Source organism: Meriones unguiculatus, chromosome 11 (assembly GCF_030254825.1).
Source record: "Meriones unguiculatus strain TT.TT164.6M chromosome 11, Bangor_MerUng_6.1, whole genome shotgun sequence".
Classification (NCBI taxonomy): Eukaryota; Metazoa; Chordata; class Mammalia; order Rodentia; family Muridae; genus Meriones; species Meriones unguiculatus.
This window is the reverse complement of record NC_083359.1, coordinates 10108352-10136308: the sequence shown is the minus strand read 5'-3', so window position 1 is coordinate 10136308 and position 27957 is coordinate 10108352. Positions and strand designations below refer to the sequence as shown.

The 27957-nt window shown below is 45.5% G+C and overlaps 1 protein-coding gene across 3 annotated transcripts; it reads right to left on the bottom strand.

The window, feature by feature from the left end:
* Aldh3a2 (aldehyde dehydrogenase 3 family member A2) lies at positions 1-22002 on the bottom strand. 3 transcript variants are annotated; one of them, XM_021626341.2, is made up of 11 exons: positions 21708-22002; positions 19710-19941; positions 18748-18833; positions 16325-16533; positions 14338-14455; positions 12292-12433; positions 8951-9117; positions 6298-6397; positions 4233-4468; positions 3260-3372; positions 1-1501 (listed from the first exon to the last, which is right to left on the bottom strand). In XM_021626341.2, exons 1-10 carry the CDS (start codon positions 21858-21860, stop codon positions 3292-3294), a joined length of 1524 nt encoding a protein of 507 aa, XP_021482016.1. In that variant the 5' UTR covers positions 21861-22002; the 3' UTR covers positions 1-1501; positions 3260-3291. The 3 variants fall into 3 exon arrangements, with proteins under 3 accessions (XP_021482016.1, XP_021482017.1, XP_060219571.1); XM_060363588.1 differs by lacking the exon at positions 1-1501 and adding an exon at positions 2627-2830; XM_021626342.2 differs by lacking the exon at positions 3260-3372 and having other exon boundaries at positions 21708-22001.
* Between the last annotated feature and the right edge of the window lie 5955 nt (positions 22003-27957).

The following is a 27957-nucleotide window of genomic DNA, read 5'->3' as shown; positions in this document are numbered from 1 at the left end:
TAATTTATGAAATATGTTTATTTTAAAGATTAGTAGAGTGTGTAAGTATTCTGGCCTAACTAGAAGTTACACTGTATAATTTAATATACTAAAAGTGCAAGTTCTACATTGAAATCTTGTGCAACATATTTTGATTAGTCTATGACAATAAGCAAGTATTTGCTAAACAGGCCAGTGATTTGTTCTTGCTACCTCACACTTTAGTATCTAGGACGGTACACTTCAGACGTCATCAATGGTGGAATAGGCGATTCAGCAAGGACAGCTATACATTCAGCAAAGCAAGTTACATTCTCACTGCGTGGATCCCAGGAAGGCAGCGAGGACTCCACAGCATGGCGCTTCGGGCCCAACCAGGCCCCGGCAGCAGGCAGCTGGGTTCCACACAGATCTCTTCTTACTGCTTCCCACTTTGGCCACATTAGGATCTAACCGAGAATGACGTCCACTTGTTCAGGAGCTCTTCTCGCCACCCCAGCCAGCCCTTCAGTGTATCACAGTCCTTTCCAACAATCTGTCCCGTGAGTTCTGAAACCTCAGATCCTAATGCCCCCCCTTTCACTACAGGAACTGGTCCATGCTTTTTAAGAGCTGTAGGCTACATTTATTTAGAAAGCAATCTCTTTAAGATTTAAAAAGTAAAATTTCCTTGCATTGTGCTATGAAAAGGACCCAAAGATTGATCTGTAACATTCAATTTGAGGACCTTGAGGGGATTTTTATGAAGAACAGGGAGGGTCCCCAGCATGTTGCCTAGGCTGACCTCAGCCTCCTTGGCTCGGGAAGCTCCTGGCCTTAGCCTCTGGAGCAGCTGTGCCGACAAGGTGCTCAGAGCAGTATTCACAAAGAAAGCACTGCTTTTTGGCAAAAGGCTCAGCATAGTTTAAGTCATCACAAAGGCACTGCGGACAGTCACAACAGACTGTCACAAACACACATACTTTGTGTGATGCGCAACAAACAAGAAAGGATGCTTAATTGGACAGCCGACTCCTGAGGGTGAGTCTCACGTTACAGTGGCTGAGGTGGACAAAGCTACTTTCCCAGTTCCAGTACCTCAATCCCTTACAGGAGCTGGGAAGACCCAGCCTCAGCTCTCCAGAGAACAGGGGACAGCTGGTAAGCCCGGGCAGTGTTGACACTTGAGAGCTTTTGAGGCACGACAGCAGAAGATGCAGGAGTGGGAAGTGCTATGAACAGGGGCAAAGAAGTGACAGAGCAGCTAACACGTCTCCCTGACACATCCCCACGGAGCTGGGATCCAGCATGGCATGTTCTCGCCCGAGCACAGTCTAGGTCCTCTCAGTGCCTTCACTGCTGACAAATGCTGGAATCTGGCTGACAGTGAGTTTCATTAGTGGCTAGTGGCAACACCTTAGGTTTGATTGCAGCACAGCTGTGCAATTCCTGGTTTGGGTACGATTTTAAGAGTATTGGTTTGTTAACCATTTAGTAGAGGAATAATTCAGTTGAAGCTACAAGGAAGTCAGTACAGCCGATCCTGAGGAGGAGAAAAGGATTCAGGTTACTCTGCTATGAAAAAACCCACTCACACCCAGCCTTAGAACGTAAGTCCGGGACTGAGACTCTCAAAATACTCTCTTTCTTGAGAGACTCTAAATTCATAATAGAAAGAGAGGGGAAAGTAAAAAAAAAAAAAAAAAAAAAAAAAAAGAGCTATGTGTCCCAAAAGAGCCACAGTGCAGTTTCAACTGAAAATACAGAACTGTGCTTTTCCTCAATAATAATCAGACAGGTGGGAGTAGACTGCAGCAGAGGCATGATGATCCTGGCTCTGCAGTAGGAAGATAAGTGTTGGCATGAAGTCTAAAAACTGATGAACTTAGTTCTAAAGTTCAAGTGCAGTAAAGCAGACGACCCGGCCTCCTAAGCCAAGAGGCACCACAGCAGGTGAAAACGGTGTGTTTCACTGTGCGGAGGCCCATGGCCTCTCTTAATTTGAACCAACTTTGATATTTCTCCACTTTTTAAAACCTGACCAGGGGCCAGAGAGATGAGCATTTGCTGCTCTCACCAAAGAGCAAGGTTTGGTTCCCAACACCCACAACTACATGTAACTCCAGTTCCAGGGATCTGACACCCTCTTCCGGTCTCTGTGGGTACCAGGAACACAAGTGGTACATGTGTTAAAAAGAAATGACTGCATTAAACAACAGCAATGAGATGGGAGGAGGTGGGGAAAATGGCAAAGTCTTCCACACGCTGTAGGGAAGATCCAAGGAAAAGCTCTGGAAAGGCTTTGCCAAACATCTTAATAGCCAAGCCAAGGATCAAGCCTGTGTGTGCTCATTCCCGCCAAAGACCCTGGCAGATGAAGACCTGCCTGCCAAACTCATTCAGGAACTCAAAGCAACCCGCCAGGGGGAAGGGGAGTGTCTTCTTGGGGACAAGGCAAGCCTGGGAAGCACTAACTCAGCTTCGTCCTCCATATCATCCCAGAGTTGAGAAATTCAACCGCAATCAAAATTATGCACATTAGGCTAAGGAACCGATGTCAAATGAGAAAGGCTATTGACCAGAGACCCAAGCCTACCTCCAACCAAATCTCCAGCCCTAGAAAGATGTAAAAGAGGAAAAAAAAAAAAACCCAAACTGCCACTGTGAATTTGTAGGCTGTCAAGTTTTATTTTTAATTAAAATGAAACAACTTTGAGATTTTAAAAATTAGTTTCTCTTAGCCAGACATGGCGGTTCATGCCTATAATCCCAGCAGTCAGGGAGGCAGAGGCAGGCGGATCTCTGGGAGTTCGAGGCCAGCCTAGTCTACAGAGTGGGTCCAGGACAGCCAAAGCTACACAGAGAAACCTGCCTTGAAAAACAAACAAACAAATAAGCAAATAAATAAATAAATAATATTCTCAAATTATGAAACTAAAAGTTAAATGCCTGTTGGTAACTGGACTGGAATTGCCTGGCACACCCCCCTGAACTGAGGGACAGGCACTGCAGCTCCATGTGAGGCCACCCACTTTTAGTCAGGATGCAGGCTTCACCAGTCCTAACCTAGACGTTAACCCTTTACATTTCTCTCAGATTATCAGTATCCATCCCTGTCCCTTTTAGATGATGCCTAAACTGAATTTTAACACTGATGAGCTGGGCCAAGGTCCAATATACGTAAGTGAGGTAAACACCCTTCTATCGGTAACCCTAAACCTCCAGCTGTAGAAACAACTAAAACCAAACAGAACCCAACCTGGCCCACCTCACACACAGAAAGAAAACGGGAAGCTCCTACCTCACTTTCAACAGACAGCTGAGGTCTGATCATCAGTGCCTACTGGACCAGCGAAGCCTGAGAGCTATCAGAGAAGCCAACAGGGCATTTCCCTTCGACAGAGCTTGGTATTTCTGAGAAAACCCAAATGATTTCAAATGTATCTTTTATCAGCAATCCACCAGCATGGTAATAGTGTAAGATGAACAACCATTTACATTTTAGCCTAGATACATGACATATAAGCATGGGAGTTCCACTAAATGCGTGCTTCCATCATGTCCATTCTTTAGACATTGTCACACATCTTCTTGGTTAGCTGAGAAAACCCTTCCCTCTTCTATCTTGACATGCATTCCCAGAGTCCCTCCTTCACCCCAGAGCTGTACAAACTGCCCAGAGAAGGAGGCTGCCACAGGGGTCTCTTTGCAGTTCCACCTCTACAATGGCTCATGGCCCAAGACAGACTTTATTTGGCAATCCACTTCGGAGGGAAAATTACACCTTAAACAAGTGAACAAACAAACCTAAATAAAAATTACACCTCTTGCCTACTTCTTTCCACCATCACCATTCCTTATCACCACGACGACGACTTCATGCACATTCAAGAACAGACTGACACTCAGGAGAGAAACCAGTACCCTGAGGAGCAGAGGGCAAACGGCTCAGGAGCCTTCCAGCAAGCTCCACAATGTTTTAGGCTCTTAAAAAAGTTGGTAAACTCCTGTAATAATTTTGACTTTGTAGGCCATTCAGCCTTGTTCAGAGCTACTGAACTTTGACACTGCAGCAGAAAGAAGCTAAGACAGTGAGTAAACTACTGTATTTACAAAAACAGGTAGCTGGCCATTGCGCAGACTTTAGGAGCCAATGGAGTGTCTCAACAGATGGACTTACATGGCCTCAGCAGCCCTCAGAGACGGGGGAAGGATAGGGGCAGACAGGGAGAAGGGCCAGAAGGACTGGCGCCTCAGGAGGTGTGGGGACTCACCTTGACCAGCACAGCTGCAACTACAACCAAGCACATGACCAGCAGCATCCCCAGCCTTCCTTTGTTGAACTGTTTCAGCAGGAGGAACTTCGCCCAGCTGACCTTGGACTCGCTGTTGGGAGGGTACCTCAGCTTGTTAGCACTTTCTCCTTTGAGCCCCTTTAACAAGCAGGGGCGAAGGTGAGAGAAGGTATCGAAGCTGTATTTCCCATGGTAAGCTCCCATTCCACTGGCACCTGAAATAAATGGAACAGATGAAACAAACTTCATTGCAGAGGCTTCTCATTTCCACATGGATAGAGAAAGGGGGTGGGGATGTTCTGCTTGGGGGTAGATACTCAACTTCTTTGCTTTTCTTCTCAGAAATCCTTTCCCAACGTGGCTCCAAGCACACCCACCGACCCTCCCAGCCAGGAAGCTTCCCATGAGCAAAGCCAGAAGCTGCAGCCCTTCTAGGGTCATGCTGTCCTTTACACCTGAAGTGTGCTAAAAGTTCCAGTGTTCTTCAGGGGACTCCCGCCACAGCCCTACAATGGTCTGTATCTCCAACCCAGTTTCCAGACAGGAAAAGGCAGTTTACAGAACCAGCTGATCTGCCTAAGGTCACATGGCCGTTAAAGAAGGCAGCTAAAATGTGAAGCCAGATTAGTATAATGCTAAGTGCTGTCTGTGTGTTTTTCCCATCAGCCTGTGTGGCCTGATGTATCCACGGCTCTTCTCACTTGTTTCCTCTACATCCTTCAAGAGCAACCAAGAACAGGGTAACAGGGTTATACAACTAGGTAAGAATAAGCAAGCAAAACTCTCTGCCCTTCTGGAAGCCACACTCACATAATTCACAGTACACACAACAGACTGGCAGGTGCAAAATGTCCCGTGCGGGGGCAATGGCACATATGATACATGATGGAAGGCAGGCTGACTGGAAGCCAGGGGACACTTGACTGGAGGCAGGCCACAGGTGAAATAACAGTGTTTTAATGGAGGCAGTCATTTAGAAAGCAAGACTGATTCACTGGAAAGACAATGACACCAGAGAAGAACCCGAGGACTCTGCGGGAGGGCAGAGGAGGGGCCAGCTAAAGCCATGGCCATGGTAGGAAGGACCCAGTAAGAAGGACCAGAAGCCTGTGTCCACGCTGCCTTTTGCCCATCTTCTAGAGAACAGGGGATTCTTGCTCCCTCAAATAAAGCAACACACAAGGGAAGGCTGGCCCTTCCCCAGAGGCCTGGGGAGGCAGGGCCCTCCCCACAGAGACCTGAGGAGGCAGTGCAGGTCTGACTACCCTCCTATAGGTTACAAATGGAGATCAGGAAATACAGTTTCTGGCATTCTAAATCTCTCTCTGTACCTCATCTTAAAAGAGAGATCTTACTGATTAATTTGAAACCAGATTCTTGGTCCTTCAGCCTCCTACATCTGGCAAGGAAAGTAAGTGAAGAAAGTAACCACAGCTGTGGTCAGTGCTAATGAGGACAAAGCGAGCAACAGGGCAGGTGGCGCTGGGCAGGCAATCAGGAAATTACTATGAGCCGGGTGGCTGGAGGGGTTCTTAAGAGGAGGACAAGTCCACAGAGCCCCGCAGAATAAGCAGCACCCAACGTTCAACAGCCTGTACAAGAAATCCAGGAAATACGCTTCTGGCACATTTCTGTCCAGGCCACTGTGGTGATCTGAGGACCATGGACGCCATAGGCTCCTATGTCTCAATGTTTGGTCCCCAGTTAGTGGAACTATTTGGGTAGGATTAGGAGGTACGGCCCCGTTGAAATGGGAGTGGTCTTTTGGGGGTGTCCCACTGGGGGTGGGCTTTGGGTTTCAAAAGCCCACTCCAGATCTAATCTGAGTCTCTTTGCTTGCAAGTTACAGATCAGATACGAGCTCTCAGCTATTGCTCCAGCTCTCTGCCTGGCTACCTGCCTCCATGCTCTCTGCCATGATGATGATGGACTAACCCTTTGAAACGGTCAGCAAGCCCCCAATTAAATGCTTTCTCTTTTTAAGTTGTCTTGGTCATGGTGTCTCAACACAGCAATAGAATAATAACTAGACAGTCACACTTACCCACACCTCCAAACGGCAAAGAATTGACAGTGAAGTGCATGATGACATCATTGCCTGTGACTCCGCCGCTGGATGTCTCATCAATCACCCGTTTAATGAGCTGAGGAACAGACCAAAGGCACCCAGGTCAGACCTAAAGTCCTGTCACTCCCGCATCTTGGCTTGCAGTTACTGGGCTCTAGGGACATGCATCCTGGCTTTGTGGGCTGGTGCGAGTTAAGTTTGGGGAGACGAAAAATTCATGCCAAAAATTACTAAAAATATTGTCTAAAATTATCTTCAGGCTATGTGTATATTGTCTCACAAACCACAGAAGAGATTCGAATCTGTGCTTAAACTGGCGTCCCATCTCCAAGATAGCTCATAATTTGTAGGCAAATATTTCAAAACCTGACAAAATTCTGCGCTCAGGCTGGGTGGTATGCAGTGCGTACTTGCATCTCAGCACCTGAGAGGACGGAGCAGGAGGAGCAGAAATTTAAGGCTAGCGCTGGGCACACAGTCAGACAGTGCCTTAAAAGTTCTGACATACACTTTTGGTCCCCAGCACATCAGTCTGTAGATAAAGAGGGATGGCCTTGAACCTTTGGGACCATTTACTTGATCACTGTCAAGATCTATACTCCAACCAGAACCAACAAGGGACAGTTTAGAAATTATTACTTCTCTCAAGTTGGTACTGGCTGGAAGGGTTCTGCCCTGCTGAACAGCTTTCACAGGACCAGGATAAGCCACACACTGCTGTAGCGTGACGGGAGTCTTACGCAGCTTTGAACCCTGTGAACTACAAAAATGACTAGTTTGTCAAGACATGCTTGTGGCTGCAATGGTGGCATGAATGCTATGGGGTGACAGTACTTGGGTTTAATTTCCCATTGCACAGGAGGAAACATGCCTGGCACTATAATCAAGAGTCCGTGACTGGAGAGCCCAGAGGCCCTAATGATGAACCCACTCCTAGCATCTTGCTCGGTGGACTTAGTGTCAAACTACCCTCTGTTTGCATTTCTATACCCACAGATTAGTGCTCTTCTCAGACCTCATCAGAGGTGTCTGCAGTGGGCAGCAGTTCACACAGAAACTCAACTGGTAAAGAGAGCTAGTGTCTACAGAGTGCTCATACTCAAATGGAACATTTCTATCCCACTCCTCCCCTCAGGAGCTGAAGATTACCAAGGAAAAAGTGAAAAGATGGTAAGAGCCAGAGGGTAGGCAGGAGCCAAACAGTTTTTCAGAAAAGACCCACCCACTCTTGAACTCACAGCAGCTATGGATGACCATATAAGATGGGGCCAGCCCACACTCCAGCATGGAAGGGGAGGGACTCATGAGCCCCTATCCTGTAGCCGAAGAGATATTGACAGTGTGATGGCTTCTGGGAGAGGGAGAGCCAGTTTCACACCTCCCTAGTATCACAACCACACTCTGGTGGATGACCCACACCACGAGTAAGTGAGCAAAGGATAGTTAGGGGGAGGACCAGGCAAGGAGCGTGACTGAAGTACATTGCATGCATGCATGAAATTCTCAAGCATGTAAATAAAAATAGTATATTAAAATTATTGTATCTCAATCCCTGATCCAAAGTATATATGATTAACAGGTATGGAATGGAAAAAAACTTTTAGACTTATCCTATTTTTGAAGAAACAAATGATTAGCTAGCCTAAAATCAAAAAAGCCTCAAAGAAGCTGGGTGCGGTGGCCCACGCCTGTAATCCCAGCGCTCTGGGAGGCTGAGGCAAGAGGATCTCTGTGAGTTTGAGGCCAGGCTGGTTGACAAAGCGAGTCCAGGACAGCCAAGACTACACAGAGAAACCCTGTCTCAAAAACAAAACAAAACAAAACAAAACAAAACGCCTCATTGATATTAAACTAATAAACATCATTTCACTTAGATACTAGTAAGCTTTGAGAATTCATGGCAGATTTCAAATGGGACTTCCTGGTGACCGCAGTGGAAGAGCTCTCTACCCAGCTGCACCTCCCAGCAGACCTGACTTACCTCATTTCACATGCCTGCAGCCATGAGCACTTCATGAGCACTGCAAGCCCCTTAGCTGCCATGTCACTACAGCCCCGCGCCACCAGAAACTGCACATGGCACCTGCCAATGAACTCCTCACACCCATTGCTCCCTTCTTCCCCTTTCTCATTTTCCATTTTTGCAGCAGGATTCCGAACCTGCAAGTCCATGTGGACGCCATCCCCTCCCAAGGGCAGCCTGTCACCTGGTGACATGAATGACCACACAGGAATGATACAGTGCTGCCATCCTTTGGGAACCTGAAACCCAGAGCTCCTTGGCTTCCCCAGCGCCATCTGAGTGGCTCTGAACGCCATTTGAGTCACAGGGGCAGGGGCAATGGATCCATATCACAAAAAGCACTACATGCTGGTACATGTAAGTTCTCTAATTATTCAGGAGGTGTTTGTTAGTCAAAAGTCTTGTGACATTCACCCCTGTGGATTAGGCTCTAACCCTAGGGAGTAAGGGAAAGGGTACAGTGGTATAAGGCTTCATTACCTAAGAAAGCAAGCTATGAATACAGTCATTCACTCAGCTTTGATAATATACAAATAAACTATCTACGTTTTATAGCGAGATGAAAAAATCTGATTCTTAGAGTGAATTGTTCTCTATAAAGCTTACCTTATTGTCGCGAGAAAACACGTAGAGTGCCAGGGGCTTTTCACGATCATTTATGAAATTTATGGCTTCATCTACGTTTTTCACAGGCACTATTGGAAGAATTGGTCCAAAAATTTCTTCTTGCATCACCTTAGAATTAGGGTCAACATCAGTAAGTATGGTTGGGGCTACAAAATAAACAAGTAAAGTAATATGAACGGTCAAGTTGAAGAGAAAAATCCCAAAACTCTATTTCACTGGGTCAATCACCCACTGGGCACCCACTGGGCAAATCCTGCTGGGTTGTCCTCTCACAATGTGCCAGACTCCCCCACCCACAAAATCTGCTTTCCAAACCCACTGCTGAGCTCAGGGAGAAGTCCTAATTGAGACCAAGCTAATCTAGACAGTTCTCCCTTCCTTTTGTCATTGATTGGCCTAGAAATGGGTCCCAAAGATCAGGAAGATGAAAATTTGTTTTGTTTTCTTTTTTATGGTATTAACAACCACTGAACCATCCAACCCAGGACAATCTGAATGAGTTTCTTATTATTTAACTTTTTTTTTTTTAAACAGCTGATAAGAAAGGATAAGTACAGCCAGACGTAGTGGTGCAGGCCTGTAATCCCAGCACTCAGGGAGGCAGAGGCAGGTGGAGATCGAGGCCAGCCTGGTCTACAAAGCGAGTCCAGGACAACCAAGACTACTACATAGAAAAACAGGGTCTCGAAAAGCGAAAACAAAGAAAGGATAAGTAAATTAATTTGGAGTCAGCTTCTTGTATTTCTTCCATCATCTTATATGTTATTTTTGGAAACTTTATTTAAAAATCAAAGTACTCACCACTGAGCCTAACCATTGACTTAAATCCCTGGAGCCAGAAAACTGCCTCCCTCAGGCTGTCCTCTGACTTCCTTCTGTATGCCAGAAACACTAGTTAATTTTTGGGTCAGTTTGAGTGAGAGAAGAGGACCCTCAAATGAGAAAATACCTCCATCAGATTGCCTGTCTGTTGATTAATGACTGGTGTGGGCGGGCCTGGCATACAGGGGGTTGTACCACCTTGGGCAGGTCATCCTAGGATGTTTAAGAAAGTGAGTTGAGGAAGCCATGAGAAGCAAGCCAGTAAGCAGGGGTCCTCCATGGCCTCTGCATAAGTTCTTGTCTTCTGGTTCCTGCCTTCCCTTCCCTTGGTGATGGAGGATGACCCAAGAGTAATAAATGAAATAAACCCTTTCCTCTTCAAGGTGCTTTTGGTGATGATGTTTTATCTCAGCAATAACAATGTTACTAGGATAGAAACTGGTTCTAGGACCATGGGATATTACAATGACAGACCTGGCAGTCTGTTTTGGAGAACTGTGGAAGAAGTTTGGGCCGGAAAAGCCACTGAATGCCCAAAGCTTAACAACTAGTATGTGAACTTGGAAGACAATGCTGAGAGCAGTGCAGATGATGGAGGCCTGCCTGGCTTGCGAAATTTCAGAGGGAAGTTTTGAGAGTCCTGAAAGAGAATGAATAGCAAGGCTGTTAAATCTGTGGTTCTGGTGAGCTGGGGCTGAAGAACCAGCTATGACTAAGAAGAAACCAACTTCAATGAGGTGAAATCTAGGAACTGTCTCCTTAGGTGAGGACACAGAAGCTGTGTTCCAGAGGTGCCAAGGCTGGACCCTGTGCTGGCAGCTGAATCTGGTAATGTATAAGAGACTCCCAGGTGGGACTGGATCTGAAGCCACAACAGGCCATGGAGAGCAGCCGAGGACTGGAATCTTGGGAGGCCAGTGTGCAAGTGTAGCCTCCATTAAAGGGGTCACGAGAAAAAGCTTAGGCTTGGCGCCATATGACAGGGTCAGAGTCTCTACAGAGAGGCCAGCAGAGCAATCAATCAGTGAAGGTGCAGCCCAGCTGCAGCAGAGGCCCCAGCATTTTGTAGATGCCAGCACTACGGGACAGCAGCCAAGCACCGCAGCGGCTGTGGAGGGGCCCAGCCTGATCCTATGAGGTGGGCTGTGCCGCGCTGTGGAAGGCAGAGCTGGAGAAGTGGGGCTGTCTATGGCCTGTGGAGCTCTGAGGATAGTGTGTGAGTCCAGGAAGCCTGACCCTGAGCTTCACACTGTGGGACCTCGCTTTTGCTCTGACTCGATTATAACTGTGCCTGGTTCTTCCTTCTGGGGTAGAAATTATGTGACTTATTTTGATTTTACAGAAATCCACAGTCACGAGACCTGGATATTTTGGAGAAGCTTTGCATTTTTTTTAAAAAAGAGTTTGGAGTTTCAGAGAAATTATGGATATATAATGAGACTGAACTTAAAGTGTTTCAATTTTTAAAGACCATGGATTTTTAAAAGTTGGAAAGTCTTATATTGTAATGTTGATACTAATACAAGATCTTGGGGATGAACCAGAAGGGAAAGGTTATGGCTTAATAAGGAGAGAAGGAGAGAGAGAGTGAGAGCACAAGGAGTCATTTAGGAAAAGGGAACTAACTGAAATGTTCCCATTAGGCTGAACTGTAGGCAAGTTTATGGAGCATTTTCTTGGCTAATAATTGGCCCATTGTGAGTGTTGCCAACCTCAGGAAGATGGTCCTGGGCTGTATAAGAAAGCAGGCTGAGTAAGCCATGAGGAGCAAGCCAGTGAGCAGCTCTCCTCCACAGCCTCTGCTTCAGTTCCTGTTCCGGGTTCCTGCCCCGACTCCCCTCAGAACAGACTATGAGCTGAGAGTTGGAAGACGAAATAAACCCTTTTCTCTCAGGTTGCTTTTAGTTGTGGTGCTATATTACAGCAACAGAAAATCGAGGTACATATGTGCATACATGTGCGCATGCACTTGTGCTCACACACACGTGTGCGTGTGCTCACACACAAAATGAACAGAATAAAACAATTAAGATACACAAACAAATTAAATTCAGTGTAACAGGGCTAGGGACACAGCTCAGTGGCAGAGTACTTGGTGAGCATGCATACGGCCGGCGGTTCCACAAGACGAAATTAACAGTAATACATTTCATGGCAAAAAGCCAAGTACACCAAGACTGTGAACAAGCAGAGGTCAAGCACAGCAGGTCAAAGCAACATCTCTGGAGGGGTTGGTGTTACTTAATGGGATTATGAGCTGCTTTCCCAGCCATGGAGGTGGATTATTATGTAAAATCCCCTCTGCTTCTCATGATTTTAGAATAAAAGACTCAAGTAATATGTGAAAATAAAAAAAAAAATAACAAGAAGCTCTTAAAGATGCTGCATACAAACATTTTTAAGAAAGTACACTAAAAAGCAATGTTTACAGTTTATGTAGGATGTAGGATCAGTAAATATTGGTAAAAGTATCACAGTTAAAGGTGAATTTTCTTTACCTATGTAGCATGTGGCCTCATCAGTCTCCCCACCAAAAGCTATTTTCTGTCCTTCAAGCAAACTTTGTATCCTCTTGAAGTGACGAAGATTGATGATCCTTTCATAATCAGGAGAATCTTTTACATTTTCCCCATAAAAGTCCTATTAAAAATAACAGGAGTTACTAATTGTGACAAAACCCATACTTTCATTTCTTTAACAAGTTCAAAATAACTGGTGTCTAAAAATGGACCTGTTGGATTCCTCATCAAATTCAACACCCACTCTTTAAGTTAGTATTAGTTCAGTAGTAACTTCAAGCTTTTAGACAAGCCAAGAATTAACAATTAAGGTGGACGCTCAGACACACATATCCTCTCTCTCTCTCTCTCTCTCTCTCACACACACACACACACACACACACAGCTTCTGCCTGTACTTTTCCAGTTTCAGCTTCCGACAGTTTCCTCACAGCCCTTCCTAGTGGAAGTGAACCAAATGCCAGGGAAGAGGCCATTTGTTTGCCCATCAGTTGGTCTCTCCCAGAAATAAGTTGGGCAGTTGCTGAAGGGACTCTTTGGTCTTTGAACCCTAAATATTTACTCTCATCTATCTAGCCTTTACCAAAGAAGTTTGCTAGTCTTTGCTCTGTTTTGTTGGTTTTGTCTTTTTCAGACTTGTATTTTCACCAGTTACTGATAACAATAAAACTACTCAATGTATCAAGATATATTATATTACTAAGGGAAAACAACCTCAACAAAGATGACCAATATTTATCCTAAACAACAAACACATGCTGATTTGTAATGCATGTTTTGTTCAGGTCTGAGGCTACTAACACAGCCAGATTTTCAGGTTGACTGAATCACAGAACAACAAGCTGCGGGTAGGGACCACACCACAGCAAACACAATCCTTGAAGCTAAGGCTAGAATAGAGACTTATTATTTTAAATGGCTCCCTAGTTATTCCAGCATGAAATTTGGCTGAAAACTCTTATGTCATTGAACAAACACCTCAAAGGTAGGAAAAGGAGCTCCTGATCCTCTTGAATTTGCCATCATATGCAATAAAGCATAGCACAGCTCCAGTTCCCAGCCACCCTCAGTCTCACGGGGACCCTGACCGACTCTTCTACACACATTGCCCGGATCTGGACAACTTTCACATTCTCCTTGTCTGGATCCTCAGTCTCATCACTAATTCCACTCTCACCTATCCTACCTCTCTACATTCCTGTTCTAGAGTTTTCATTCTCTCACATATTACTCTTTGGTAGTCTCCATCCTTTCTGGTGCTCAATTATCAAAAAGTTTGTCTCAGCAAGGTGGCTTAAGGCTCTCCGTACCACTGAACTCAGTACCCCTGGCCAAACACTCTCCATCAACAAAAATCCCACGTCTCCTTCATTAGTGCCTTTATGTACCCTAAAAGATGGATAACCCTCTACAGCAGCAGTTCTCAACCTGTGGGTCGTGACCCTTTTGGGAACTGAATAACCTTTTCACAAAGGTCACATATCAGACATCCCCTGTATCAGCTATTTACATTACAATTCAGAACAGTAGCAAAATCACAGTTAGGAAGTAGCACCGAAGATAATTTTATGGTTGGGGATCACCACAACATGAGGAACTGTATTAAAGGAAGACTGAGAACCACTGTTCTCCAGGTGCCCTTCAAGCAGGCATTTACTTCCCTCCTTTAAACCACTGGCCATCTCATCCTCTACATTCCTGCTGATGCTAAACCTTCATCAGCAAGAATCAAGACACCAGGGGCTCTCTTCAAGCGATTTGCAAGTCCACAGACAACATTTCCAACTTGTAAGTACATGCCTCAACTAAAGTTACAAACCATCTACACGATCTACGTGGACTGCTTCAGTTCAGCCTTGCTTTCACAGATGCAGTGTTTCCGATCAGCCAATGAGTTAATCCAGCCTCATCTGTCCCTGGAATTGTCTGGGCTTGGGGTAAAAGTGAACAGAGATGCTGTCTGCAACTACTTCATTTGACTTTCATCTTCCTGATACCGTCAGATCAGAATGGCTGAACACAGACCTTCACCGTGTCCTTAACCTTCTGTACGATTTGATCCTGGAGGGAGGCTTCACATAGAATATAGTCAGGAGCAATACAGGTTTGACCACAGTTCATGTACTTTCCCCAGGTTATGCGTCTGAGCAGGAAAAAAAAAAAAAAAATGAAAACCAAAATATCTATACAATTCAGTCACCTTTTCATTATTTGTTTTCCAGTGTATTAGTTAATTTACACATTACTGTGACAAAACATCTGACAAAAGCAACTTAAGAAAGGAAGAGCTGGTTTGGCTCACAGTTGAAGGGTACAACAGACATCACGGGAGGGAGGAAGTCATGGTAGCTGGAGCTTGGTGTTGCTGGTCACATGGCACCCACAGCCAGGAAGGAGAGAGAAGCCAATACTTCCACTCAGTTTAACTCTTTTTTTTTTTCACTCAGACCCCCAGACTTAGGGTGGCTCTTCCTGCCTCACTTAGCCTCATTTAGATGCTCCCTCTCAGACATGCCCAGAGGTGTGTTCTCATGGTGATTCTAAATGACATTAAGTTGATGACCAAGATTAATGCACACTTAGATTTGTTTTCAAGTGTGTGTGTGTGTGTGTGTGTGTGTGTGTGTGTGTGTAGGCCAGACAACAACATTTAGGAGTTGGTTCTCTCCTTCTGCCTCCCTGAGGCAGGGTCTTTCTTGTTTCCGCTGTGCTTGCTGCACACCTGAAGCCTCCCATCTACTCAGAATCTGGCTTTTTTAAAACATGGGTTCCCGGTACCAGACTCAGACTGTCAGGTTTCCACATCAAGTAATTTAACCCACGGAACCATCTCACCAGCCTTTAGAATGCACTTTCAACTGAGGTAAAATACTCTAAGTAGCAATAAAATTCTCATCTGGGTGTTGTAGCATACCCCTATAATCCCAGCACTCAGGGAGGCAGAGGCAGGAGGATCTCTGAATTCAAAGCCAGCCTGGTCTACAAAGTGAGTCCAGGACAGCCAAGGCTACACAGAGAAACCCTGTCTCAAAAAGTATCTAACAAGCTGTGAAGACACAGCCAACAGAAAAAGAGAACAGCCTCCCAACAGTCCTTTTCTCATCCAGCCAAAGGGCCATTCTGGATGAGAGCACATAGATGAGGTTGTGGCTCTCCCAGAGGCTGTAGGACTGCTGGTGAGCTGTGCAGGTATAACGGGAGTCCAGCCAGCTTCCTCTCCCACGCTCCTCCACGTAGACCCTTCCCTTTCCTACAGACAGTGCCTGCAGCCTTAGCAGTCACCACTGGTCTCTTATTCTGGGAGTTACGCTCTCTTTAAAGAGGCCAAGCAGCAACCCTGACCCAACGACCTGACTCCCCCCCCCCCCCGCCCCGTGCCACAGCTCTGAAGGGGAGAGAGAACCATTTTACCTACAGCACAGAGGCAGTCACTTCCTGGCAGTCAGACCTAACTCAGTAAAGACAAACCCAACTCTTAATTCCTGGTTCCCAGCTGCAAAACGCTATTTGAAACACCCGTCATCCTGTTTTGTCAGCAGAGGAGCTCAGCTGACAAGTGCACGTAACACCCTTCCCTCTGAGAACTTAAACGCTTACTAATGCGCACAACCCTTTGGGCTGTCTGTTTCATCAACCAGCAGAACACTGGAATTTCTCGCCAGAGGCTCAGGGTGTAGCTTGATGTGCAGCACAGGCTTGCCATAATGAAGCTCTAGATTCTATCCCAACACTGGGGAAAAAAAAAAGCAACCCTGGGCAAAACTGCTTGCCAGGTTTATCCATAAGGGTATTTCCAAACTTCCTAAGGAAAATGACATGCTAGCAGGACCTACGCGTGCCTCCCTATGCCACCAGGAGCATCAGAAGTAGTTTAGAGGCTCCGGTGACTCCTGAGCACACCGACAGCTACAGCCGGATGAACCTTGAAGCCGTCAGCCAAGTGTAAAGGAAAACAAGCCATTAGAGAAACGTCCACCTGCCGGGCAAACCTCAGGAACAGAGCCAGCCTCACCTGCAGGCAATGTCCAGGTCACAGTCTCTGTCGATGAAACATGGGCTTTTCCCCCCAAGCTCCAGGGTCACAGGGGTCAGGTGCTTGGCGGCAGCTTCCATGACAATTTTCCCAACTGCAGTGTTTCCTGTGTAGAGAATGTGATCAAACCGCTGCTTCAGAAGCTCTGTGGTTTCCGCAACACCACCATTAACAACCGCATACAGGTCCTCAAAGAAAGAGAAACAGATTCTTGCTTTGTCAAATTAATCTTGTTGCCTCAACGTCGGTAATTCTTTCTCTTTCAGCACAAATAAGCAGTACTCAGCAAAACCAAAAGATCAAAATCATCTCCTGACAAAGGGAGGGCAAAGTATCTGCTGGTGCTCAGGAACCACCCACCTACACAAGACAGGGAGTCTGATATTTTCTCCATTAGCCTGGCCATGAAAGCACAGACAAGAGCGAACTGATTCAACGGGAGAAATGTGTAAGACGAGGGGAGGAGACTGTGAGAGATCTTGTTGCTGTTTCATTCTGTTGTGCACAGTGCCGGGGCTGGGGAGCCAACTAGAGCCTTGTCCACATCAGGCCAGCAGACCTCCTCCTGACGCAGCTCCAGCCCTGCTCTCTACACAGTACAAGGTAAGCAGGGCTAAGCCAAGGTAAATGGGCTGTATCTGCCGAACGAACAGGACACAGCATCGCAGCTGAGCCACCTGAAGTAGCTCTGGACTGAATCTAGGCTCTGCCGCTCACGAGCATCTGTGACTTTGGGCAAGCTACTGAACCTCATGCAATCTCTGAACTTACTGGGAAGTCACACAACATTTCTACAATACCCATTACATGCACTATGCTACCGTTAGGCAGCTACTCTGAAAGAAAATACTTGGAACAGTAACAGCATGGATAAAAAGGAATGACTGAGAACAAATGGCAAGGACAACAGGAGGATTATGAAAGCATCTAAGTTGGAGGACGGATAAGCTCACTGTCGACTCCAGTTCTCTGTTGATCTCTTGCTCTTATTCACTTTAGAGTTCAATGACTAAAGTGCTTGAAGTTTTAATTTTTCTGTGCCTGAATCCTTAGGTAAGCTGGCCCACTAGCCAACTGGAGCAGGCACATTATCATCCTCGCCCTCTGGACCCTACCCTCTATCTTCTGATTCCAAGACTTACTCGGTCCATTATACCTCACTATCTTCCATGTCATCCTTCTAGACTGGATAACCAAGCTACAGAACCACACTGTTCTGCGAGCTATGACAACAGTGTAAGGCAATAAAAAGAACAAAATTACTAGGAGCCAGAGTCGGTCTCAGGGAAATTCCAACTTAAAAAGCCTAACAGAAATGTTTTAAAGTTGCCTTTCGATGAAAGCTAAATGAATCATCTCCCCTGAAAAACTGCACATGGAATGCAGGAGGCATGAAGAAATCAACTTCCTCTCCAGAGAACACGAGAATATCTGAATTTGATCCCTACCCCAAAGCTGGGGTACCACTCTCGCTAGCCAGCCTTTGATTTCTCAGGGCCTGCACACTAAGTCAGAGTGCTGATTCAGGAGGGCACTTTCTTCCAGGCCACAGACAAGCCTCTAAAAAGCAGAAGTACTCAACAGAATAATACATGATGCTGTTCTGTTAGGAAAAAAAGATGGTGATAAAAACATGCTAGCTTCTCATTAACTATTTCACTACATGAATGATGTCTAAAATTGTACCCTCTCAAGTGCCAAATAGCAGAGATAAGAAATACGGATAAAGCCACGGGCCAAAATAGACTGCGTAAGCACAGTCACTGGGTCATTCTATAGTGTGTTTTGGTGCCTGGCTTCTTTGTTAAACAAACTGTTGGAGACTCAAGGAAGCCACATCAACCTCTAGCCAGCAATGATACCCTGGGAGAAAGGGACAAGTCTCTGTTTTCTTTTCTTTTTTTTTTTAATGTTTCATTGTGGTTTTTTGTTTTTTTTTTGTTTGTTTTTATGCCTGTTTGTGTTCCTGTTGGATAAAGGATTAACTCTTTTTTTATTTAACTTTATTTTATGTGCATTGGTGTGAGGGTGTCAGACACTTGGAACTAGAGTTACAGACAGTTGTGAGCTGCCATGTGGGTGCTCGGAAATTGAACCCGGGTCCTTTGGAAGAGCAGACAGCGCTCTTAACCACTGAGCCATCTCTCCAGCCCTAAACATTTTTTTAAGATTTATTTATTATTTATACAGTATTATGTCTGCATGTGTGCCTACAGGCCAGAAGAGGGCACCGGTTCTCATTATAGATGGTTATGAGCCACCATGTGGTTGCTGGGAATTGAACTCAGTACCTTCCTTGGGAAGAACAGCCAGTGCTCTTAACCTTTGAGCCATCTCTCCAGCCCCAAGTCTGTATTTTCTACCATACACAGACGTGTTGAAGAGGCTCAGGGTATTCTTACCTGGTCTAAATACTGTGGGAGGAGTTGAGCCAAGAGCTTGGCAGTGTTTTCACTTAGCTCTGAAGGCTTAACAATGGCAGCATTTCCTAAATAAAGTGAAGAGCAGAAAAATATTAGCCAATACTTGAGTAACTTTTCGTTTGTTTGCTTGCTTGTTTTTGTTTTCTGAGACAGGGTTTCTCTGTGTAGCCTCAGCACTGTCCTGGGCTCGCTTTGTAGACCAGGCTAGCCTCGAACTCACAGAGATCTGCCTGACTCTGCCTCCCCAAATAGACACTCATATAGGGGTACAGGCTACGTTTCATTTATTTCTGCAGCTCTTAAATCTGTCCTATCTCATATTTAACGTCCTCTCTCTCTCCGTGTTTTCCTTCCCAAGTGCTAACCCGTTAGTTCTCAGCATCTCCAGGGCACCTGACAAGCTCGCCCAGCCTCTCACACTTCCACAGATGTCTCTCTTTTTCGCAGTTCTGCTCTTGGTGTTTCCTCTCTGCCCTACGCTCGCTGAGCAAACAGGCTAGTCAACATAAGCTGTTGATATGGAGCTTCCAAGTGAGAAATCAATCTGCTGGGATATGCTGTACGCTTAGGCAGCATTACACCCAACACCTTTATTTGAATAAAGAAACTCGTCAGGCGAAATCAAATGGTTTGTGGAAAGGAAGAGCTAGCAACTAAAACCCCATTAGAGTATGGATGCCTGACTCTGAAATCTTGGGACTAGTGATTCAGATGCCTTTGGCTCTCACAGATTCACCCCCTAGGTACTTGAGCAGCCACGTAAAACTTCAACTTCTCAGCAGCACTCATAAATACGGGTACACCTATGGATTCTCATTAAACTGCTGGATTCAGCCAAGGCAAACCACTCAAGTAAATGCATTTAACTGCATTTCACTGCCCTTAATTCCCAACCACTGTGACCCTCTACAAAGGAATGAAGGCATCAGCGGACACCAGACCTGCGGCGATGGCTCCCACCAGCGGCTGCATCGTAAGAACGAAAGGGTAGTTCCAAGCTCCAATAATCAGTACGACTCCCAGAGGCTCTGGCTGAACATAGGCCTCATCCAGCATGGTAAGCAGGTTCTTCTTAGCTGGTCTAGCAGCAGCCAGTTCAGGAAGACTCCCCAGCATAAAATCAAGTTCCCCAAGGATGGTAATGACTTCATGACTGAACGCATTGAGTTCACTCTGGGAAAGGAAGTCAGTTAATCGCACACAAAGGGTATCATATACCTGGCTTAGGACAGTGGTTCTCAACCTGTGGTTCAAGACCCTCACAGGGGCCTGCATTTACATTATGATTCACAATAGTAGCCAAATCACAGTTATGAAGTAGAAATAAAAATAATGTTATGCCTGGCGTCACCACAACATGAGGCTCCGTATTAAGGGTGGCAACATCAGGAAGGCTGAGAACCACTGACTTAGGATGTCACAAAGCTCCGCCCAAGTACGCCCGCACTGACACCTGGCATCGTCAGTCATCCCCCAAACCCCTGTCTGCTATCATAGTTTTTTAACCTCACTATCAAGTTCTCAATAAGGCACACCCTGGATGCCCACATTGGCTCTTCTCTAATATAGTCAGTGCCTCTAAATTCTTCACTACCGACCCAAGCCTTTTAAAATTAGGGTTAAAAATGAACTTTCAGCAACACTTCTCTAGTTAATAATAGCCTGCCTCAGTCATAATTTCAATACCAAGGCAACTTTGCTCTTGAGCTGTACGTAAATACTTCACCCTTAACATACTGCTTTATAACCATATTCACCTTTTTTAAAGATTTATTTATTTATTATGTATACAATGTTGTGTTTTGCATGTACACCTGCACGCCAGAAGAGGGCAACAGATTCATTATAGATGGTTGTGAGCCACCATGTGGTTTCTGGGAATTGAACTCAGGACCTCTGGAAGAGCAGCCAGTGCTCTTAACCTCTGAGCCATCTCTCCAGCCCCATATTCACATTTTTTTACCTGCATAGGTTCTATTTTGCAGCCAGATTTAAAATTATGGACTTGCTATCATTTTGTTCAGGAACACTATGTATGTAGAAGCATACACAAAATATCGTATGCTTGAAAAACAGATGACTCATGGGGTTTTAATAGTCATTATCCTAGCTTGTTTACTAACTATCATAGCCCCTCTTTACCAAAAGTACTCTGAGGGAAGGTTTTTAGCCTCTGCTACAGCTACTGTTATCACTTTTTGAAGGAGTCTGATTGGGAAGGGAGGATTGCAAATCTGAAAATGAAGGTCTCCCTATGCCTGGAATACAGATAGAAATTAAAAACGGAAACCAATATTACTGGAGAGTACAGGAGGATATAATTATACCACAAACACTACTTAAAACCTTAATATTCAAAGCTTGCTTCTAAAGAGGCCATAGGGTATCACCTGGGACCTCATTAGAACTCTCAGACAGTCTCAGACGGACTGAATCAAGAATTGTATTTGAAGAGGTCCCCGGGGTGACTGTCAGTGTACTAGAGTTCAAGGATATGATTAGTAATATACAAAGTCATAAAGGAAAATATGAGTGTTGAAGATTATTAAAATAACAACTCTGTCTACAAAAAGAAACCATTAAAAAAAAAAGTAGCTATGAAATAAGACAAGGAGTGAAATAATCTGAAATCTCCCAAGCGGACAAACTACTGACTATCCAAAGAGTGAATAGCACATTGTATGGAAAGAGACTATAAATGCAGTAGAACTGGGCAAAGCTTTAAAGAGCATTCACAGAAGAGAAACTGCGGGCTCCAGGTAAAGCATGTACTTCCATGTGAGTGTAAATACAGCCGTTTGGACTCTGAGCAGGGCTAGAGAGTCCGGAGTCCCGAGCAACAGCTTCCTCTTTATTGCTGGATAAACAGAACCAAACAAGCTGCTATAGAGCAGAAATAAGAGGGCGCACCGGGCCCCTCCCACCCCGTGGACGCTCACCTTGCTCAGGTCCGCCGCGATGGCTGCCAAGATGTCCTTCTCGCGTTCCTGCACCATCCTCCGCAGGGCCTCGAGCTGCTGCAGTCGGAAGCGCAGCGGTCGCGATCGGCCGGACCGGAACGCCTGGCGAAGCCGCTGGACGTGGCGCTCCATGGCGGGGCCTGAGGAGAACGCGGAGCGGAGCAGGTGAGGCAGCACCGTCCCAGCGTCGCCCGGCTCCGGCTGACACCACGGCTCTTGGCTACCTTACGTTCCCAGGTCCCACCCGCCGACTGGTCCAGACCCCGCCCCCGGGTCCCCGCCCGCAGCACGGCTAAGGACGCCGTGCGCACCCATTGGCCGGAACGCCGCACGTGACTGAGACGCCACGCCCCCGATCGTTTTCAGAGCTTCTGGATTGCTGTCCCGGGGCAGCTGGTGTTGGGGTGTGCCTTTTGGCCCGGGGAGATGTGAAAGAGTCGCTCTGGCTTCAGGAAGGGCAGAGCGTAGTCCAGCAGGAGGAACTGAGGCCCGGCGGCGGGACGGAAGGCCCGCCAGGGCGGAAGTGGCCTCCCTTCGCCTGCAGCGCCTTAGCCTCAGAGGTCAAGTCGCGTTGTGTTCGCCCTGGCTGGTGTTTAATCTCTTCTGTCGCCTAGCATCCAATTTTTACGTTCTCCCGTCTGGCAGAACTGCCCCAGAGAGAGAACCCACAACACCCAGGTTTCCCCAAATTTCCTCTCCAGTATGATTAGCAATGATGAACATTTGGACCTATCTGGGGCTGCTCAGCAGTGGTCACTCAGAATTGTCCTTTCCATCTTTCCTCTGGCAATATTATTTTCCGTTTCCCTCCCTCGCTTTCACTAAGTTTTCCTTCTCTGGGTTTTCTCCCTTTTCTGATCTATTAAGTGTTCAATTTTTGTCTGGGACTTGATCCCAACAGAGTCCCCTCTGTACAAAGAAGGCTCTCACCCCATCCTTTCCTCTTGACTCCCAAAGACACATTTAACGAGATGCCATTCTCTAGACTTAGAATGGACACCTTATAGTTAATTTCATTAGAACTTTTGGGCTATTCTTCACCAAACAGTGCAAACTTCCTCCAGTGTTCCCTGACTCTTTGACCTTATCTTCAGAATATATGCTGAATCCAATAATTAAATGTTCAAGCTATGATAGAGATCTACTATATATAGCATCCTAATAGGCTCCCTGCTTGATTGGTTGGAGATTATTTATCTGTCACTTCTTAGTTCTACATTTGTCGCTTCATCTGCTGAACTTCAGAGGACCATAGTAGGTTCTCCTCCCTCTTTGGCCTTCCTGGAAGTTCTGGCAGAAGGAAGGAAGAAGGACCAGGAGAATCAAATTTTCCGTTTCTCCATGGATGCATAGTGTGGCACATGCTGGCATTTCTATGGTGGAAGGAGTGATAATGTATATTCCTGCCTCAAAATTTCTTGGACAAGATGGCTCCTCCGGTAGACAGAGGATGTCATAGTATCTCCAAATGGACAAGAGTGGGCACTACTGTCATGCATTTCGACTGAGAATCTGTTGAGCCATTTCTGACTTGACACCACCCCATTCTTCCTTCTGATGGCTTCTACTCCTAAAATCCCTCCTGCAGGAAATAACTGGGCTGGTTGGTTTCTTTTTCCTGACTGCAAAGTTTTACTCTGTCTTGTTCACCTAGCTGTCGCTGATATTTTCAGAATGTACACTGAGGTTTATTAGTCCTGCACTCAGAACTCTCCAGCAGGTTCCTGTCACACTGAGAATAAAGTTCAACGCCCACACCATCCTCTCTAGGGCCCATATGTCCTGGCTGCTGGATGTGCTTCTTCTTGAGGATTCGCCTATTTAATGAGTCTTAGCCAGAGTGGCATCCTTGCTGTTCCCTGAACGCTGGAGCACATTCCCAGGGCCCTTCAGTGCTCTGTGTCCTTCGTCTGGAGCAGCCAGCTGACTTTCTCAATTTTGTAGCTTTCCCAACAGCCTGTGTGCAGAGGCTTATCTGAGGTGCTTCTTGGCAAAGCAAGACAATTGGCAAGGCCCTCCCTCATCTCTGTTTTGCCTTTGCTTGCTAGAGCAAGTCCAAACAGCATAGTGTTCTGTTGGGAGGTTTCCTGGTTGAAGCTGGTGGGCTGCAGCTAAGAAAATGTGAGAGGAGAAGGCTTCTAATGTCACAAAGACCAATAGCCTCCGCCCCACAACCCAGAATCACCTGTGCACAGCCAGCCAGCGGCCGAAGGTCAATATCTAGCTAGTACTCTGTGGCAATGTTTAAATTAGCTCGAAGTTCATCAAAGGAGTATGCTCGGTTATCTTTTTTTTTTATCTGATCTGAGTGACCAATTTTAAACTCTTGAGTTAATGAGCATGGTGAGAGCATGAGTTATGTAAGATAAATTGAGGTACGTATTGTGCTGTGAACTATGAAATATAAGTGATAGAATCCTAGTGTGAACTAGAACAGGAATCCACATCATCTAAGGCAAGTTGATCTAAGTGTCAAGAAGCTGGTTTTCTCTCTGAGAATAAGACTGGGGGATTTTTAAGAATAAACTTTGCATGGTGGCAAATGCCTTTAAGCCAAGCATTTGGGAGGCAGAGGCAGGTGAATATGAGTTCAGGGCCAACCTGGTCTACATAGGGGGTTCCAGGGCAGCCAAGGTTATGTAGTTAGGCCTTGTCTCAGAAAACAAACAAACAAATGATATGTTATGATTCTATTGTGCATAATAGAATCATAAAAAGTTTAACTCTTTGCTATCTCTTGAATATTTATTGGAGAAATCAAGTGTCTCAGGGTTTCTATTGCTGTGATAAAACACTATGACCAAAAAGAACTTGGGGAGAAAAAGGGTTTATTTCAGCTTACACTTCCACATCACAGTCCATCAGTGAGGGCAGTCACTGGAACTCAAACAGGGCAGGAGCTGATGCAGAGGCCATGGAGGGGTGCTGCATGCTGGCTTGCTCCTCGTGGCTTGCTCGGCCTGCCTTTTTATGGCAATCATCAGTCAAGAAAACACAACATGGTCCTGCCCACAGGCTGACCTGCTGGGGACATTTTGTCAACTGAAGTTCATTCTTCCCAAATGACTCTGGTTGATGACAAGTGGACCTGAAGCACGGCAACTGAGAGCGTTGTGTTGAGTATATTTAAAAAGCACAACCCAATGCCCCAACAAAGTGATATTGCTATGGAACCAAATGAAGGTCTAGAATTATTTGTACTCCCAACTGAAATATTCTTCCTTCCAGCTTTTGATTTGGAATGTTCATTGATTTAAGCAGCTAAGGACCAATAAAACCACCACTAAAAGGTTAGAGCTAAGAGATAGCTCCTCACAAAATACTTCCAGGAAAGACAGCAAACTGGTAATTTTAGAAGGCCTGTTAGGGTCCGAGAATCACTGAAGAAAGACCCCAGACTCAGGTAGTGTGCAAAAGCAAAGAGCAGTTATTCTGCAGAAGTATCCAGCATGCTGGGATCGTCACCCTTTTCAAAAGGGCAACATAGAAGTGAACACACAGGCTCTTTTTATGGACAGTTAGGGGCTTTGCGTGGTAACTCTTAAACTAATTGGTCAGGAATGATATAGGGATACGATGGCATTCATGATTGGCCAATTGTTTAGGGATTTCCCCTAGTTACTGGGGAGTTTGTTGATTCATTGAGGTTTGGCTTTTACTCATTCATTGACCTTAAACGGATTGGTTAGGGCCGGCTGTGTTTACTTTGGGAACAGCAAGGCCATGTATACATAAACATGGCTTTTGGTCAGCTTGACCTGTAAGCTGATTGGTTGTCCTCAGGTTGTGGCCTTTTCAGGAAGTCTTTGTCTGAACTCCGAGGAACAGACACTCAGGCCTAGTCAGACAATGTGGAGAAAAGAAGCCTGTCATGGCGTCAGATTAGCCAAACAGACACTAAATCTGCTCTAGCTTATTCAAATACCAACCAGGCCCAATCAGAATAGATCAGGACTGTCTGGAATGGTATGCTAGCAGACTCCAGAGCCCTCAGCTATGTGTCCTGGATTAAGAATTGGCTAGTGTCCACGAAGGCTACATGACTCTGATTAGAATTGGCTGGGTACTTGGAATTAAATCCTCTTGGGCCACCCATTTTCAATTATATATATATATATATATATATATATATATATTTTTTTTTTTTTTTTTTTTTTTAATTGAGGGTGACCCATTCCCTGACCCTCTCCACCACACCTCAGAGCCTCTTCAGGATGGAAACCTCTTGTCAGCATTGCTTCAGCCATGTGCTAGAGACCCAAACCTGACCTGGAAACTCTCCCCGGAACTTTTGTTAGGATTCCCATGAAAGAGGCGTGGAGTGCAGGCCATTTAGCCCTACAGCACATCATTGCTCATTTTTTGACAACCAAAAGAAACTGAGTCCCTGAGAATAGAGTTGACAGTGAAGAAAGCAGAGCTCAGAGGCCAGGTCTCAGTAAGACTGTACTGAACAAACAAAGTTGGAGCTTTAAGTACATTTTCTCTGCACTCATACTTTCATGAGCCAATAAATTTACAAATCATAGGGACCCAGAGTTTGAATTGCCATTTGTTATAAAAATAAACCTTATAGAGAAAACTCCAAATTTTAGATCCTCAGATTAACACCATCACAGTCAGGCTTTTGGCTATTTTATACATTCCTTTTTTTCTGCCACCCTACTCCATCCCTATCCCTTCCAACTCACCAACTCTCGGTAGGCAAGAAAGGTTAGAGGGGAAAGGCTCATCGATAACATTAGACTACTTCCTGCTTATTAGGGGCATCGGGTTCCATGGTGCAAGTTTGGTCTTGGTTGTCGGGATATCTCCAACCAACAGCAGCAGCAGGAGCAGCAGCAGAGGCTGCTGGAGGAGCAGCAGAAGGAGCAGCAGCAGAAGGAGGAGCAGCAGAGGCTGCTGGAGGAGCAGCAGGAGGAGGAGCAGCAGAGGCTGCCCCTCTCCAGTCTGTCACATTTTTATACCTTTTCAATAGTTCCCCGCCAGAGCACGAGGCAAATCATAGTCAGCTGCTCTGGACAATCTGAAGCAGCCCCGTTTCCCACACCTGGGGTTAAAACAAAAACATATTCCTGTAACATTCCTATGTTTTTAAAGAAACCAAAATTCTCACTGTACACCAGTATGGGAAAGGAAGAATTCAAACATCCCTCTTGCCTTGAATCCTGGGCTTCAGCGATCCTCCTGAATGGCCATGAGGACAGGCACATGGCATGTTTCAGTGATGGGCACAAGATGGTCCCCGTGACGTTTGATTAATATCAGGCTGGAATTTCAGCACTCTCTATTTGGTAATGAAGCTTCCAACTATTAACTAGTCACACCGGCTCTTCTTCAGAAAATATTGTGGTAGGGGAAATGACGTTAAACAAGGCAGCAGTCTCTGCTGAGGTGCTGGGACTTTGTGTTTTGTCTTTACTTGGTCAAGACATAAAAGCAACCCCTTAAGCCTAGACTCTAAGCTACTGAAGAATAAGCATCAGGATAGAGTTTTCTCTTTGTCCATCAGTGAGTTTCATGCTGTTTTACATAGTAGTTGCTCAGATTCATTGATAACATTTTAATTGCTAAAAATTCTATGTGAACATAGAAACTTGGAGAAAATGCATAAAATATAAAGACAAAGTTTCTCCTCTCACTTGCAAATCTGAGACATTTTGGTGTATTTTATCCTAGCATATCTTCTGTTGTTCACACATGTAAGGTTACATACAATGGGTTTGGGGAATTTTTCCATGTGTGTCCTAAAGAGGTGGATTTTAATAATTACACCTAACAGCTTCTCCTTGTGCCTCCTGTTTACTGCTTCCCAGTGAGCGGACACTGAATTGCTTCTATTTCATTTTATTTTTTGTAAGAACTTCTCTTTTGAAAAATTAATGAAGTGGGTATCCGGTATCTGTGAATGAGCAACATTTCGGAGTCCTTCCTTAGGGTCAGTCATAGTGCATACTGTGACTGACATAAGCGCTGCAGAGATTGTTCCCGTTTTGTTTAAATGTGAGTGAATGTGAGGGCCTCAGGCTACCATTACAAATACTTCTCCTGTGTTGTGTTAAAGGCCCCATTCGGTCACTCTTTATGGACCCGTTAGTTGCTCTTTCTACCTCAATGTCACTAAAAAGTAGTATGTTTTATGTCTGTGATCCATAGGCTCTGTACTTTGGAGACAGAATCACTATAACAGAGCATCAGGACTCTGGCATGTATGAGCCTCTGTGTATTG